The 18,144-nt window shown below is 32.5% G+C and overlaps 1 protein-coding gene and 1 long non-coding RNA gene across 2 annotated transcripts; one reads left to right on the top strand and one right to left on the bottom strand.

Annotated features, from left to right (window-relative positions):
* The first annotated feature begins 217 nt into the window (after nt 1-217).
* Nucleotides 218-16,558, top strand: LOC127905183 (uncharacterized). Its single transcript, XR_008058963.1, has 3 exons — nt 218-414; nt 1,096-1,155; nt 16,446-16,558. It is a non-coding gene; the product is annotated as an uncharacterized LOC127905183 (long non-coding RNA).
* Nucleotides 15,253-16,887, bottom strand: LOC7463028 (uncharacterized). The gene is made up of 2 exons (XM_002305321.3): nt 16,208-16,887; nt 15,253-15,891 (listed from the first exon to the last, which is right to left on the bottom strand). The coding sequence occupies exons 1-2, from the start codon at nt 16,885-16,887 to the stop codon at nt 15,714-15,716; spliced, it is 858 nt and encodes a 285-aa protein (XP_002305357.3). The 3' UTR covers nt 15,253-15,713.
* Between the last annotated feature and the right edge of the window lie 1,257 nt (nt 16,888-18,144).

The raw sequence follows: 18,144 nt of genomic DNA, 5'->3' as shown, positions 1-18,144 counted from the left end.
CAAATGAATAATAATTAGAGGGATTGTCTTGAAAATGAAAAGGAAAAATGGGCCAAGTTAATAAAAGAAGGGTATTAAATGTTAGATTAAGTTTAGAAAATAACCAAAAAAGGAATTAAAGGAATTGTGGGGCAAAATTTTAATTAAAAAAAACTCTCATCCTCTCCTTTTATCCTTCAAAGCCGAAAACTAGAACAAAGAAAAAAAAGGAGGAGAACATGAAAAATTTGAAAGAAATTCTTGTGCAAATGCTTATGGAAAAGAGAGATTAAGGGTTAGGGAGGGTTTAGAGAAGGATTAAACACAAGAAAAACACTAAATTTGGGTAGGATTTGTGAAGAGAAAGAGAGTGATTAGAGAAGAAAGTGAAGAGAAAAGGAAGGAAAGAAAAAGACTTGAAGAAAATCTAAACTGGTTAGTGTTCAAAGTTCAAATTATGATCTGGTAGGATGTTTAGAGTATCTTTATGTCAATTAGAATGAGGATTTCTTGATATTCATTAGAATTCTTGCATAATTGAATTAGGGTTATGAGTGAAAATTTGGAGAAAATGTAAATTATCTTGAAATTGGGTCCTTAGGATCATTATAGGTTATGGAATGAATGAAATTATGATGAAACGATGAAAAAATATTAGAGGATCGGTGGGTCTTGAGTGGCCAGCCATGTGTAGATGGGTGAATAGTGATTTTTCTTGCTAGTTTGTGTAAATTATGTTATAATTGTATTATAAATGATGTGAATGATGATTCATTGGGTATTTGGTATTATTTTACATAATAATAATAGGAGGGTAAAATAAGTCATGTTTATATTAGTATGGAAATTATATCAAATATGATATGTGACGTAGTTAAAATATAAACGAACATGAGTAGATAGAGATGAAAGTATGGTGAAAGGGTTATGTATGTTTTCGTAACCTTTATGGCGAATAGTTAATAAGAAATTTGAATGATGAAGTTATATGGGAAGTATAACTAATTCTGTTAGAGAACGAAACAAAACATTGATAAGGGAAAGTTAAATATAATAGTGACTTTTATTTTGAGTCCGTTAAGGGTAATGCTAATCAATGAGAGAATTGATTTGCAGGGGATACTTTGACAGCTGTGCCACTAACCCGAGCTGGATGAGGAGCTTCTAACACAGCAGGTAGGTGCTTCGCATTTATAATTTTGTTACATTAAGTTAACATTGTTAATGTAGAAATTCAATCATTTGTTCCGATATTAATGTGAAAGTAAGCAAATAAGTGAATTATGGAAGAAAAAGGGAGTGAATGAGTGAAAAAATTGATTAGCAACTCCCGAAGGGAGACTAATGATGTCAAGAGTTTTCTTGATATCATCATTTCTAAACAATGGATTTAAGATACCCGAAAAGAGATTGATTAGTTATCGGAGCTAGAATAACTAATGATATCAATGGGTTATATTGATATCGGTGTTCATTACTAGTTTTGATTGGTCGGTCTTGGGTAAGGAAAACTAATGATGCTGGTAATATCACTAGCATCAGCAAAAGGTATAACTGAATACTAAGAGAGCATGAATTTTCATAAGAAATGAAGTGAATTAGATATAAAGGAAAGTGTAATGATATGATTGCACTTGATTCAAAAATATTGATAAGAAATGATAAATATGGGTAATTTAAAATTTAAAATATTAAATACTGATATAATTATTGCATTTTCATAATAACTATATTTTTTCTAGGACCTTCTCATTTGCATCAAGAATAGTTTCCCACTTATCATGTTTTGTTATTATAGATTAGGAATAAAAATATATCATTTTGAGATTACATGTAATCTTACTTAATTATGTATCAATGAAGTTTGAACTCTACTTTGATGCTTAATTATAAACAAACAAAATCATTAATGTGATGTTATTATAACTCATGCACGCATGTTTTGAATTGTATTCTTACTTAGATTATATTGTGAATTTTGGACATTAATATAAATGTTTGGTTTAGAATGGTGAGCATAATTGATTTGTGGTGAGATCTAGGATGAATAGATTGGAATTGAAAAATGTGTATAAAAATGAATTTGGAGTATAATCGACAACTTAGAATCTCTCGAAATAGGAGAAATTCTGCTAAAATTTCAATACATTAAAAAAAAACGGTGTGCATAAACAATTCATATGTATTGGGTCTGTTACATTTGGTCCAATAAACATGGATATGTATTTTCAGTTAAATTGCGACTGTTACACGGGTTGATCTTGATAATTTCAATGCGTTTTTTTTCTCAATATTAGATAAAAATATCGTTCAATATGTATCTGATTTTGAATTCATGGTTAAAATTTATATTTTTAGAAGACATATTAGCAATGCTTTTATGTGTGTGTGTGTCTATATATATTTGAATTTTTTTTTGCTCCGATCCATGACACAACAACAACGCAGGACAATGTGCTAGTAATTTAACCAAGTGGAATAGCGAATGATGCCTATAATAAGAAATTACATTGTTAAAAGATTTAAAATTTTTTAAAAAACTTTTATAGCTAGGATATCCTGAAATATGTTTCTATTTATGATTTAAAATTAAAGTAATTATTTTTTTATAAAGGAAAGATCCACTAAGAGATGTACAAAAATAAAATTTAATGGTTGATAGAATACAAAAATATTTCCTTTTGCTAATATTTCCTTCCTTTATTAGGTAAGATTTGCTCTCTTCTTCTTCTTCTTCGATCCACGATTTGCTCTCTAATTATGATCGTTAAATCATTATAAACTTTTTTTTCCCTTCCTCTTAAAACGTTCTTTTCTTATTTCCTTTATTCTTCAAAGAATTTTCATGGAAAAGCATTAACTATGTTTCGTGCAGTCAAATCCGAATTTCTTCCTCCCTCTCAAACGTTTATTTTTTTTTATTTTCCTGTTTTCTTTAATATTTTTTTAATGGAAAAGCATCAACTGATAATTGTTTCAAGACTTTTTGAAGGAAGCATCTATGAATTAATAATTATGACGTTCCCGAGAACTAATATAGCCAATTAAGATATCCTGTAGAAATTAATATCTTTCTATATGTGATTTAAATTTAAAACAATTATTTATTATATAACTTATTTGGATTTTTTTTATTATACCTTTAGTCGCCCATTATTAATAAATAAATCTCAATATTGTTAACATTTCTTATGGAATAAAATAAATATGGTAGCTACTTAGGTATCGTTAATCTTGTCATGAACTATATATATTTTTTCTTGTCAGATAAATTTTCGAGTTGATTTTATTTTAAGCTATTTACCATCATTACTTAACTCTCTCTCTCTCTCTTTTTTTAATTTATTTTTTCTTTTTTAAATGTGATTCTTCCTATTCTACAACCTTTGAATAAATGGAAATAGATTTGTTATCAACCAATAAGCAAACAAAAATAATAAATCATACTTATTCGATTGTTTATATTTCAAACTATTATACCAGTACATTTTATTTGTGTGAAAATAAAATAAAAGCTACAAATTTTTAAAAGTTACTTATTTACAAATCTATTATTATAAAATTAAATACTCATGTTTCTTTCTACTGCTAGCTAGGATTTTAGAAGGCAAGGAAAAAATTTAAACTTTATGTAATGATTTATCCTTTTCAATTTTCATTTTGGATACTCATTGATTTTTTTTTAATTAGTTAAGAATTATTCTTGATAAAAATAAATTGATATAGATTAAAGAAACTTCATTTTTTTTCAACACTAAATTTATTAAGCACAAAGACAGAATCACGTTTAAAAGAACAAAAGTCCGTTTGGAAGTGTAGTTGCGGATGCTTTTCAAAATATTTTTTCACTTGGAAATGCATCAAAATAATATTTTTTTAAAATAATTTTTGACATCAGCACATTAAAATATTTGATAACACCAAAAAAATATTAATTTGAAGCAAAGAAAAAAAATAATTTTTTTTAAAAACGCTTTTAAAACACAAAAACAAACAAAAAAAAAATCAATTAGTAATGATTTATGTCATAAAATGAGAGCAATATGGCTATAATTATTTACTGATGGTGTAAGCATAAAATCAATGAAGCACAGATATAGAATCATGTTAAAAAGTGGAAAGATAATTAAATAAACTAGGCTAGTGCAGGAGAATTTCTAAATAATACTCCTCGATGATGTAAGGGGAATATCTCTTAGTATTATACTAGAAACGTGGCTCGTGCTACGCCGCGAGTCAATTTATTTGTATAAAAAATATTAAAAAAAGTTAAAATTTAAGAATGTTAGGTCTTTCTACAAAATTATACCTAAGAGCATTGAGTATGTTCGCTACTCCTGACCCAAAAGTTATATTTACAATATTAATAATAATATTAAACTTGCATGACTCAAGTGTAAGTGAGTTTGGTTGCAACATTAAACCCGGAGCCTTAGATATGAGTCTGCTTGCAAGGTCTTGTTATAAAAGTATGATAATTAAAAATGAAAAAATTTAATATTACATAATGAAATTAAAAAAAATTTAATTGAAAAGAAAAAAACAATAAAACAAAGCATTATTCCGATGAATAGTGCTTTGCAAGGAGGGGTACAATAAAATCCCCTTATGAGATCACAATAATCTAATGAACAGTAAACAAAACAAATCATAAATTTTAATTTTTAATCAAATCGATATTAAAAGATGAAATTGAAAGAAAAAAACTACTTAAGAAAAAGAAAAAAAATTTGAATCAACTGGTTTAACCCGTCAAACCTGAGATTCGTGTCATGAAATTGAAAGAAAAAAGATTGATGTCTTTTAGTTATAGTTAATTACAATATTTAAAGAAGAAATTGGAAGAAAAAAACTAATAAAGAAAAAGAAAAAAAAAATCTGAATCAACTAGGTTAGCCCACCAAATCAGGTTAATCCGTCAAACCTGAGATTCGTATCATGAGAGTGTGATAACTAAATAGAAAAAAATTAACATTAATAAACTAAAGTAAACAAAAAAAAAAGATTAATTAAAAAGGAAAAAAAAGGAAAAAAATCTACAGGAAGAAAAAAACTAATGAAGAAAAGGAAAAAAAACCTACAGGAAGAAAAAAACTAATGAAGAAAAAGAAAAAAAACCTGAATTAACTGGGTTAACCCGTCAAACCAGGTTAATCCGTTAAACCTGGGATCCGTGTCATGAAAGTTTGATAACTAAATAGAAAAAAACTTAATATTAACAAACTAAATTTTAAAAACATAATAATTAAAAAGGAAAAAAAAAGCAAAAAGCAAAAAAAACAAAAAAGCTAAACAAAAAAAATATTAATTTAAAAAAAAAAACAAAGAAAGAAAAGCCTACATGAAGAAAAAAACTAATGACGAAAAAGAAAAAAAATCTGAATTAACTGGGTTAACCCGTCAAATCTGGAATTCGTGTCATGAAAGCTTGATAACTGAATAGGAAAAAAAATTACGGGTTAACCCAGAATTAGATGGGTTAACCCGTCAAACCTGGAATCCGTGTCATGAAAATTTGATAATTAAATAGAAAAAAATTAACATTAACAAACTAAACTAAACGAAAAAATTAATTAAAAAGAAAAACCAGAAAAAAATCCGGGTTAACCCGTCAAACCAGAAACCCGTGTCATGAAAGTTTGATAACTAAATAGAAAATAATTTAACATTAACAAAAAAAAAATTCATTAAAAAAAATAAAGAAAAGAAACAACTTAAAAAAAACAAAGAAAAAAGCAAAAAAAGAAAAGAAAAAAAATACTTAAAAAAACAAAGCCAAAAAAAAAAAAAACAGCTCAGCGTTTCACTGTGGACTGCACTCGAAAAAATTAATAAAAAAGAAAAACCAGAAAAAAATCTGGGTTAACCCGTCAAACCCGGAACCTGTGTCATGAAAGTTTGATAACTAAATAGAAAAAAATTTAACATTAACAAAAAAAATTAAACAAAAAAATATTCATTAAAAAAAACAAAGAAAAAAAACAGCTTAAAAAAAACAAAAAAAAAAACTCAGCGTTTTACTGTGGACTGCATGTCATGAAAGTTTGATAACTGAATAAGAAAAAAAAATTTACGGGTTAACCCAAAATTAGCCGGGTTAACCCATTAAACCCGAAATTCGTGTCATGAAAGTTCGATAACTAAATAGAAAAAAATTTTACATTAACAAATTAAATTAAACAAAAAAATTAATTAAAAAGAAAAACCAGAAAAAAAAATTCAGGTTAACCCGTCATACCCGGAATCCGTGCCATGAAAGTTTAATAATTAAATAGAAAAAAATTTAACGTTCAAAAAAAATTTAAACAAAAAAAATATTCATTAAAAAAATAAAGAAAAGAAAAACAAAAAAAAAAAACAGCTCTAAAAAAACAAAGAAAAAAGGAAAAAAAAAACAAAGCAAAAAAAAACAAAGCAAAAAAAAAAAGAATAAGAAAAAAAAAGCACTCAGCCCTTTTTACTGTTGACTGCACTATGCAATCCATAGTAAAACACTGATATGTTTTAGTATATGTTATAATGGATATTCATCAATTCATACCAAGAGTGCTACACATATAATATTTGCTTGAAAATTACCAATCCATGGTCCATCCATTTGGAACAAGAAGAAGAAAAAGGGAGAGACATGTTGCTACATATAATATTTGCTTGAAAATTACCATAAAAAAAACAATAAGAATGCTCGGTAGAACACTATGGAGCAAGACTCAATGCACTGTTAATTGTTGCAATATAATGATGTTTTTTCCCTTCATAATACAACCTAAAAAAATATAAATTTAAGGGGTTCAATTGGCATTAACAAATTGAATGAAGGTAAATTGGTCTCTTCACTTTTTGTTTCACATTGAAATTACTAATTTACCCTTAGGATAAAAAACAACCTGGTTTACAGGGGCTTCTTGGTTTTTCACTTTTTTTCAAAAACAATTAAAAGATTAAATTACCCCTTAAAGAAAAAAAAATACTAAACTTATTGTGAGGGGGTTTTTAGTATTTCCATCATGTGTTTTTTTTTGTTATACTCAATTTGAATGAGAGGCAAACCAGTCTTTTAAAAAAATAAAATATATTATAAAAAAATAAAAAGTGGTTGCATTCCCCAATGAGTGGACACCGCCTACGCCCTTTGGACGATGCGTGCAAGGGTGTCTAATGGTAAAAAAAATCAACCATTTAGTCATCTAAAACATCTAGGGGCGACGCAGCTTACGTGGTAGTACATGTGGTGAGATTCGTGATGGTACGACGCATAGTTATTAAACCCGGACCGGCCCAGCGGGTCGACCTGGGGGCTAGACCGGTCCGGGTTTGTCAAAAGACCGGTCAGTGCAACGACCCGGTCAAACTCGGTCAACCCGGTGGGTCAACCTGTGACTCGGGCGACTCAGCCGAGACCCGATGTTTTTTTTTCTTTCAAATGTGGGATTTGAAATCCATTAGTATATATACTCTATGTTCCCAAGAAAAAAATTATGTTTTTTCAATGTGGGATAAAAAACATTTTGGTTTAAATACTTCAACTTAAAAGGATAACATAATATTTTTTTAATGTGAGATTTGAAACCCATTAGTATATATACTCTATGTACCCAAGAAAAAATGTTATCTTTTTTCAATGTGGGATTTGAAACTCATTAGTATATATACTCTATGTTCCCAAGAAAAAAGTTATCTTTTTTCAATGTGGGATTTGAAAAACATTAGTATATATACTCTATGTTTACAAGAAAAAAACTATGTTTTTTCAATGTGAGATTTGAAACTCATTAGAAGTTATATACTCTATGTTTACAAGAAAAAAACTATGTTTTTTCAATGTGAGATTTGAAACTCATTAGAAGTTATATACTCTATGTTTACAAGAAAAAAACTATGTTTTTTCAATGTGGGATAATAAACTTTTTAGGTTTAAATACTTTAACTTAAAAGCTTAACATAATATCTTTTTAATGTGGGATAAAAAACTTTTTAAAATATTCTTTTAAACTTCATTATTTACAATATGTATAGCCTATATTTACATGGATTTTTTCTTAATTTTTTCATATAAAATATTAAAACTTTATTTTTTTTTATTTTTTCCTGGTTGATCCGAGTTGACCCGAGTTGACTCGGGTTGACCCATGAAACCCGGGACCCGGCCCCTTGGCCGGGTCAACCCTCGGGCTGGGTTTAATAACTATGGTACGACAATTAATTTTTTTTCTTCTCTCATTTTTTCTCTCTCTCCTGACCTTGGGATTCACATTGAACCTTCCAAAATTTAATTGTGTCCTCCAACTTGTATTTAATTCAATTTTGGTCCTTATTATTTCAATTGCTATCTGTGTTGATTTTAATGATTTTTTATTTTTTATTTCAATTTCACCTATGAACATTTTATTTCATTTAATATTTACATCAAACTTGCTCCTCATTCTTTTGATTGCTATTTTTTATCCATTTCCTGGTTTGTTTTTCAATTTTATCCCTCAATATTTTATTTCATTTAATTTTTGTATCCAATTTTAGTCCTCATTCTTTTTATCGCTTTTTTTTTTTATCATTTTCTTAATTTATTTTGTTTTTCAATTGAGTCCTAATTATTTTCTTTCATTTAATTATTATACCAGATTTGGTTCTCATTGTTTTGATTGCTATTTGTTTTGTTTTTTAATTTTTTATGATTGAGAATTTTGCTTCGTTATTCTTACGTGTCTTCCTTCTATAGGGTAACCCTAGTCTCATGACTTAAGTCACTAGTTTTGAATATTAGCTCGGTTTAAGTTTGGTTTTATTAAGGCCTTTTTAAAAATTAAAATTTTTTTTTAATTTTATCATTCGACATTAGGTTATTGGCCCTTGAGCTTAGCGAATTGTCCTACTTTGTTTTATGAGATTATCCCGATCTCATATCTCGGGTAGCGGGTTAGTAGAGTTAACTCAAGTTGACTCTGTTTTTCTTTTCTCGATGTTTTTTCATGAAATTGATTTTTTTTTTCACTTTCATCCTGTTGCATTAAATTATTGCCCCTTGAACTTTGTGATTTAGCCATTTGCCATTTTGTGGGGTTATTGCAGGTGCATGTTAGTCAAGTTAACCCGGGTTGACTTGAGTTTTTTCCAGTGTTTTTTTATTGATATAACTTTGGTCTTTTTTTCTTTTTTCTTTTTAAATTATTTTTTTCATCTCGATCTCATATTCTGGGTCACATGTTTGTTAAGTTATCCTAGGTTAACTAGAGTTATCATTGTCTGTACATCCTTTTTATATTAGAAAAAGTTTTACTCGACCCACAACGTAGTGCGAGCCACCTATCTAGTAATGACTATGATGAATGTTGATTTGATAGTGATGAAGCCATGAAAACTTCAGGCTGAATTAGGCTTTCCACGATTGTAATATTGGCCTGGTGGAATGGTTGGGCGTGACCACTGATCCATGAGTGGGCGTGACCACTGATTCATGAGTTTTCCTGCAAAAGAATTTATTTATTGGAACATTAGATCTTCTAATGCTTAAGTTAATAAAAAGTATGAGGTAAATAACGTACAAGAGAGTAAAGAACGTATGAGAGTATATTTATGAATGTTGGGTGTTCTTTGTGAACATATTGGATTGCTGAATGAATATTGGTGATTCTTGGAATTGTTGTATATTTGCTTATTGTTATTGGAATTGTTGTATTGTTTCTTGTAGTTATTGGAAGTGTTGGACTGTTGCTTGTAGTTACTATAAGTGTTGGATAAAATTGTATATATTCTTACTAATAACTAGATGTTTTTATAGACCTTGATCACTTGTTATTGTTGAAATAATTGAGATCAAATATAAAAAGGAGGCTAGAATTCTGAACAATCTGTATATTATAAATGCTTAGTCTTAACTTAAATACAAATAAAGTATATATAGGTTAAACTGAAAGTACTATTCTACCCTTAATAAATAAAACTACATAAATATTATTTAACATCTCCCCTCAAACTCACGATGTGGCAGCTACAAGCATCGAGAGTTTGCCAACCAGAAAACAAAAACGAGAGATGGAATGCGCCTTGGTAAAGAAATCTGCAATCTGCAAGAAGAAGGAACAAAAGGCAAAGCAATGGTGCCATGTTTGAGATGATGACGAGTAAGATGACAATCGATCTCAATGTGCTTAGTGCGCTCATGAAAAACCAAGTTATGAGCAATCTGAATAGAACTCTGATTGTCACAATACATAGGAGTAGGATGAGAAAAGGAAACTCCCATATCAGCAAGTAACCAACGTAACCAAACAATCTCTTTGGTAGTAGATGCCATAGCACGATATTCTGTTTCGGTGGATGATTGAGAAACAATAGATTGTTTCTTACTCTTCCAAGAAATAAGAGAATCACCTAAAAAGATACAGAACCCGGTAACAGACTTGCGATCTGTGGGATCACTACCATGATCAGCATCAGAGTATGCACGCAACTCCAAGGAAGAGGTGGATGAAAGTAAAAGACTTTGAAAAACTGTACCCCGAAGATATCGCAAAATACGAAGAACAACTGCCCAGTGAACAGTAGTAGGAGAAGCAACAAACTGACTAACAACATGAATAGCATATGCAATATCTGGACGAGTAATGGTGAGATATACCAAACTCCCAACAATGGTGCGGTATAAAGTAGGATCTATCAAAGGTAAACCATTAGAAGAAGAGTACCTTGCGTTAACCTCAATAGGAGTATCTACAGTCTTGTTATCAATAAGTTTAGCCCGCTCAAGAATATCTGCAACATATTTTGACTGAGAAAGAAGGTAACCTTTAGGTGAGTATGCTACCTCAATACCCAGGAAATATCGAAGATAACCCAAATCCTTCATTTCAAATCGTCTAGCCAACTCTGTCTTCAAAACTGAAATACCATTAATATCATCACCAGTAATAATCATGTCATCAACATATAAAGACAGAATGATACGACCTGCATTAGTGCACTTAATAAAAAGAGCAGAATCATGACTGTTAGAAACAAAGCCAAGAGACGAGATCACAATAGATAATTTCTCAAACCAAGCACGAGGTGCTTGTTTGAGACCATATAATGCTTTCTTAAGCTTACAAACATATCTAGAGTCATGTGAAATACCAGGAGGGGGTGCCATATAAACTTCTTCTTGAAGATCTCCATTCAAGAATGCATTTTTAATATCAAGCTAAGAAATATGCCACTGACGAATCGAAGCTACGACAATAAGAGTACGAATAATAGTCATTTTTGCAACCGGGGCAAATGTCTCCTCATAGTTCATACCATACTGTTGAGAGTATCCTTTTACAACCAGCCTAGCTTTGTATTGCTCAATAGACCCATCAGAATTAGTCTTGATCTTATACACCCAACGACAACCAACAACACTCTTACCAGGAGGTAGAGGAACCAGATCCCAAGTATCTGTCTTATGCAAAGCAGAAAGTTCCTCATCCATAGCTTGCTGCCAAAGCGGATCAAGAATTGCCTCTTTATAGGAAGAGGGCTCAAAGAGACAATGAATAGAAGCTAAAAAGGAAGTAAATGATGAAGAATAACAAGAATAAGCAAAATCTGGTAGTTTTGTGGACTTACGAATGCGGATGGACTGACGTGGAGGTGGATCCACAATCTCAGATGAAGCTTGAAGGGCTGTAGATGAGAATGGAGCTTCAGGTGTGCCAGAGAGTAAAGTACCAGTACCTGCAGAGTTATGAGTATAAATTGATTGAACATAGGGAGATGTATCATTACCAGAATCCTCAGAAAAAGGATCTATACGAATAAAATCAGATTTTGTCAGGCTATGAGTAGTGGATGGAATAGAAAAGAAAGGTATATACTCAAGGAAGACAACATGATGAGACACATAAAGTTTCTGAGTTATTGGATCAAAGCAACGATACCCCTTTTTACCTTAACCATAACCCAGAAAGACACAAATAACGGATCGAGAGGATAGCTTACTGCGTTCTACATGAGGACGAAGAACGAAACAAGTACAACCAAAGACTCTAAATGAGGAATAATCAAGGACATACCCATATAACTTTTTAAAAGGAGATAAACCCGAATTATGAGAAGATGGAATTGTATTAATCAAACTTACAGCAGTAAGAACAACTTCTCCCCAAAACTCACTAGGAACAAAAGCAGACAACAAGAGAGAACAAACAGTTTCGACAATGTGCCTATATTTTCTTTCAGCAACACCATTTTGTTCAGAAGTATCTGTACATGAAGTTTGGTGGATGGTTCCATCTAAGGCAAGCATTTGACAAAATTTATTAGAGGTGTATTCCCCACCCAAATCACACCTAAAGCATTTGATCACAGCAGAATGTTGAGTTTTGATAAGAGCTCGAAAAGCTGCATATATCTCAAAGAATTCAGAATGATGTTTCAGTAAATAAACCCAACAATAACGAGTATGATTATCAATAAAAGAGACATAATATCGAGACCTTCCTTTTGTGGAAATAGGAGAAGGTCCCCATACATCAGAATGAATCAAATCAAATGGTGAAGATGAAATAGAAATACTTCGATTAAAAGGTTAAACAGAAAATTTTGCCAGTTTACATCCACTATAATCAGAAATGTCACAAGTTTTCAAATTTCCTAAAGCTCCTGTGGATGCCAAAAATCTCAAACGAGAAGACGAAACATGACCTAGATGGGAATGCCATAAATAAAAACTAGAAAATGAAAGACTCAAACGAAAGGAAGACGAAAATTGAACCTCTGAGTCCTTCGAAATCATTGCGAAGTGCTGTTAAAAATTGTACCAATCGTTGCTGCTCTCTACGTTCAATATAAGCACCACATGCTTTTAATTCTGCCGATTCTGTAAGAGCCAATTGATCCCAAAGATCTGTCATGGCAGAATAGAACTCCTGAATACTCATATTCTTCTGGTGAAGAGCTCGTATGTCATTCTTTAACTGATACTGTTTTGCAAAATTTGATTGCGTGAATAACCGTTGCAGATGATCCCAAACCTCATTTGCTGTCTCATACTTCACCAACTGTGTACCTATAGAATGCTCAACATAATTGTTGATCCAAGTAATGATCTTTGCATTGTTTGCTTCCCATGTATCTATCGAAGTAGTATCTCCTTCTTCAGTATTCTTAGGTATCACATAAGTTCCACTAACATATCCCAAAATCTTCTTACCCTTAAGAAAATTTCTCATTACATAGCTCCAATATGAATAGTTCTTCCCATCCAACCTCACACTCACAAACTGAAGCAAATCATCTCTTTCAGTAGCCATAATCAACAGTCACAGAGAACCAGAATGCAAAAGTAGCGGAAAACAAAATACCAAATTGCAGAAACTGAACAGAGATTGCAGAAACTAAACAAATATCTTCTCAAAATTATACGATTACTCCAAAACACAAAACAAATTTGCAGAAACTGAACGGAAATACCAAATTGCAAAAGCTGAAGGGAAGACTAAATACCAAAATAATTGCAGAAACTGACGAAATACCAAATTTTGTAGAAGCGGAAGACAAAATCTCACTCCAAAAAATAATTGGATCCGCGAAGTTGTGTTCGGGATTAAGCCTCGTTCCATAAAAACAGCTCTGATACCATGTTGAAATAATTGAGATCAAATATAAAAAGAAGGTTAGAATTCTGAACAATCTGTATATTATAAATGCTTAGTCTTAACCTAAATATAAATAAAGTATATATAGGTTAAACTGAAAGTACTATTCTACCCTTAATACATAAGACTACATAAATATTATTTAACAGTTATAACTATCTTGTGGTGTACAACTTGGCACAAGTGGAGCAATGATAAAGATGCTTGTGGTAAGTGGAGAATACCATTGGTGGTGCTTGTTCCGTGGAGAGTGATACTACATCTCCTCGTTGTGAGAGCAGAGTAGAGTTGTAAGTGTCTCATGATGAGTGAAGTTGTAGGTGCTTCATGATGAATAGTGTCGCAATACCTTAGTCATTGTGATTCTCGTGCCATTGGTAAAAAGAATGGTGATTGAGTTTTGAAGATGGAAATTTAAGCTCAATGGTATGGTTGCCCTCAGTTGATGAATTTGTTCAAATAGATCATATTCTGATTAAAGTTTGTCAAATCAAATAAGGTGCAATTCGAAAACAGGGACTTCTTTTTTTTATATTTTTTGGAGGGTAATTGGCAAGGTTTGGCATCAAGGAACTGCATGGACAATCGGCAATGGGAGACCGGTAAAATCTTGGACTGATGAGTGGATTGAGGGTTATGGCCCATTAATCAATCATCTAATCACGTGATTCCAGAGGAGACTCGCATGGAGACAGTTGCTGATATGGTGGATGAGAACAAGCAATGGAAATGGGAAGAGTTTGCCCATCTGTTGCCAGGAGGACACCTAGTCATGGTTTAGCAAGTTATTCAGCCCCATCAAATGATTTGGGAGAGGACCACATGTATTGGCGTCACTCGAAGAATGGTGAAAATCGGCGTATAATGCTCAAGGTAACGTGGGCGATCAAGGTAGGCAGCTGGCACCACCATGGAAGCTTGTGTGCGTGAGGGTTAAGATTTTTATATGGTTACTTGTGCATAATAGGCTGATGACTAATGAGCGAAGAAATAAAAGACACATGGTGAACGACCCTTGTTGCCACCATTGCCCGGCAGTGGTGGAGTTGACTATGCATGTGTTAAGAAATTGTCATGACGCTCGTGAGGTGTGACATTTCTTTGATGTGGAGATGCTCATGTGGCTTATTAGAAACTTGACATCTGATACGGAAATGGAAGAGTAGAAACCATAGAATTTCTGAGGAGGCGGATATGGCGTGTAGCAATCCAGTAGAGGCGATCAAGAGCATGGCTAATTAGTACTATTGAAAGCACAGGATTGGCGGGAGATGCAAGTGTCATGAGATGGTTGAACGTATGGTTGTAGCAAAGGTAATCCAGGGGGAGCATGCAGAAGCTGGGGGTCTTATCAGAGATAGCATGGGCTCCTGGGTTCAGGGTTTTGCTATAAATACTGGAGTTTATTCTTCTGTAAGAGCGGAACTCCGGGCAGTCATCATAGGTTTGGAGCTGCCTTGATCGCTTGGAATTCGTCTTCTTGTGGTGAATCTTATCACGAAGCAGGAGATGCCAATTATGCTATGGTTACCAAGGCTCAGGAATTACTGTATAGAGAATGGACAGTCAAAGCGCAGCATGCATATAGAGAAGGGGATGCAGCTGCAGATTTGTTAGCTAAGCTAATTTTGGATTAACTAGAGATCAAACTAAGAAATACAAAACACTCGTTTTTTTAATTTATTAAGACTGGCACTAGTATTCTTAATAAAAAAGAGAAACAAACTAAGAAATGATGTCAAGATAAAATAGTTATGAAGAATGAAGAATCTAATGTAAGAATCCAACCTATGATTTTCCCTCTGGAATTTCTAAATCAATAGATCTTCGTACATGATTCTTACGTTGACTTCCTTTTTTCAAAATCTAAAAGCCAAACTTCTCCCACATGATTGAATGAAGACTGTAGGTTCTACAACTTAATTAGTTTAGATGGTGATTTCTATACCTTGACTGTATAAGCTCTAAGGTTTTGCATTGGAAGAAGAATCACCAATACAAGAAACAACAATTGCAGAAAATATGGTTCATATTTAGATCCGATGGACAGGGCAGGAATTTTCGTGAAGAGGGAGATTTACAGAGGTTGGTGTTAAAATAGTTATGAAGAATTCTCTTTTAACATCCAAGTGAGCAGCAGGAGAAGCAAGAAAACCAACTATTTCCCGCAGCCTTAGGGTTTGTTCCAGGGGTGGTTTCTGCAGGCTTTGGTGGCTCCTGTTGCGAGTGCTTCTCCGAGGGATGCTTCCCCGTCACCTCATGGAAAGAAGTTGTCCTTCCTGAGGTAGAATCGAATCTGAAATGAAGTTAAACATTAGCTTCAGGTATCTTGCCAATACAGGACAGGCAGACTTAGTACTTAGCAGAACTAAGAAATCTAAATGGTCTAATAATGGATGATAGGAAAAGGGTAATTATAGCTATAAATCCGGAGTTCCAAATTTATGTTTTTAAAAAATAACGTTTCTTACAAGTTCAATTTCTTGCGACGAAATCAAAAATCAAAGTGGAAAAGCAAGGAGAGAAAGGTGAGACGCAAGCATTTTGGTTTGGGTAGATGCTGGAAACAAAAACCATTTTATTCTGCATGGATACACAGTCAGGTAACTTACAGTGGGAATTGAAATGATCTGTTACTACTGGAGAAGGAGACTTGAACCTCCTCGACAGGAGGCATCTTTTCCTGACAGCTAATTTTCTCTGTTGCAACCAGAACCTCCTTTTTGGTATTGATATCAGCTGTTGATTTAGGTTCCATTTCTTCAGAATCAGACGATTCTTTTTCTTTCACCTCTGTTTCTATCGATATATTTTTATTCTTTCTATCATTGCTCTCTACTTCAATGACAGGACTCAAGCTGGGTAAAGGATTGCTTGTCTCTTCAAACTTGGGGAGTTCTCCAGATTTATATAACATGAAAGCATTATCTCTTGAGAAGCTACTATTTCCCATGTAAATGCTGAACAACGATTCATTTGAAGTGGCGCTCCACTCGGCAGGATTACTAGGCTTGGCAAAAATGGATGATGAGAGCCGATTTGGATCATAGCCTGGCGTCACATTACTTTGAGGCGATGGTGGGGGCACTAGCTGTGTGCTAATAACCAGATTGTGGCTGGAAACTTCTGCTGGAAATAAGGGTCCTCGTGATGATTTAACACCTGCTTGGTTTGGTTCGATAAAGGGATTGGCAGGATCATCCTTTTCGACCCCACCAGATCTTGCTGAAGATTCTGATGATGCGCAAGAACTTGAACTTTTGAGAGCAGGAATAGCATTTTCGTCAGCCATAACCTCGTAACTTTCTAAATGGTTGCTACTTCCCTCAGAATCTATTAAACGCTTGCTAGTTCCACCCAACTTATTGAAATTAAGCTCCCTGTGCTGCCTTGGAATAGGAATTCAAGCTGCAAATCGAGAAGGGAAATTAACATCTATATCAAATCTACAGCATATCTAGCACTTTTTACAGAATGAATGTCCCAAAACAAGTCGCGTTGTGTTGCATAATCAGCCAATATAATAGAAGGAAAGGGCCATACTACCCAAGGCACGGAAAAATTCAGTAGAATCCTATGAACTTCTACACAAAACAGTAAACGGGCCATCTTTATCTAATTAATGTCCTAGAAAAACTTTGCAGCATCAACAACACGCAAATTCTTAATCACTTTAAATAGTTGCCAGTTTTAGCTTTGTCAACCACAGAAGAAAAAGAAATCTTTCTTTCTTTTTCTGAAACTTCCTTGAAAAAATGCTGTTTTCAGTGCAAATAATCTGGAGCATAAACAATTTTTTTTTCTTTTCATTTTGGACAACTAGATTCTGTGCAAAAAATCGTTGAAAAAAACCCAAATTAACAAATACAAATATATGCATCAAACTCAAAGAGGGAAAAAAAAATAACTTGAATCTATCGATCACAATGTTGAATGAAAGCCCTTCTCAATGTCTCGAAGAATGTGAACCAAAATTAACCCCCAAAAGCTCTGGCTATACAAATTCGCATCCCCCCCCTCTAAAAAAAGAAATTCAGGGTGGGGATTTAATTAATGAAGAAAAGGAAGACAGAATTGATACAGGGAAACGAGAGAGGTGCCTGGGGTTTACGTGTTGGAAAGGACAAAAAGGAAGGCTGAGAGAAAATCTCGGTGTTCTGTAGTAATTACAGGTGCTTAACTGACATTCAGGTGTCTTTTGTTTTATTTATTTATTTATTAACCAATTAGTTGTCATTTTCAACTGGCTAGTTCGTTATTACGACGTGTTCTTGGAGGCTCTAACTAACTGTATATGCGGGAAATCAGAAGCTAGTTATTACAACTTGTGTACTTGACAACCTTTTTCTGCCTATATTATATTATATTATATTATATTATATTATATTATATTGTCGTTGCAAATTTATTAAATTTCTATATAAATATTGATATGGGTGTGTTTGTTCTTACTTCTTAGTATTGTTCATGAAGGAGATTTAATTTTTATTGATGTACAAAGCTCATTAAGAGATATTTCATATGATGAAATAAAAAAAACCTTTTCATC

The sequence above is a fragment of the Populus trichocarpa genome, chromosome 4 (genome assembly GCF_000002775.5).
Source record: "Populus trichocarpa isolate Nisqually-1 chromosome 4, P.trichocarpa_v4.1, whole genome shotgun sequence".
NCBI lineage: Eukaryota > Viridiplantae > Streptophyta > Magnoliopsida > Malpighiales > Salicaceae > Populus > Populus trichocarpa.
This window is presented reverse-complemented; position numbering and strand designations above follow the sequence as displayed.

Bases quoted from the DNA above. Each gene is read 5' to 3' on its own strand.
- LOC7463028 (XM_002305321.3), bottom strand. From the start codon at position 16,887: ATGGCTGACGAAAATGCTATTCCTGCTCTCAAAAGTTCAAGTTCTTGC. The intron at 15,892-16,207 runs GTAAGTTACCTG...ACTTCATTTCAG, and splicing joins AGATCATTTCAATTCCCACT to ATTCGATTCTACCTCAGGAA.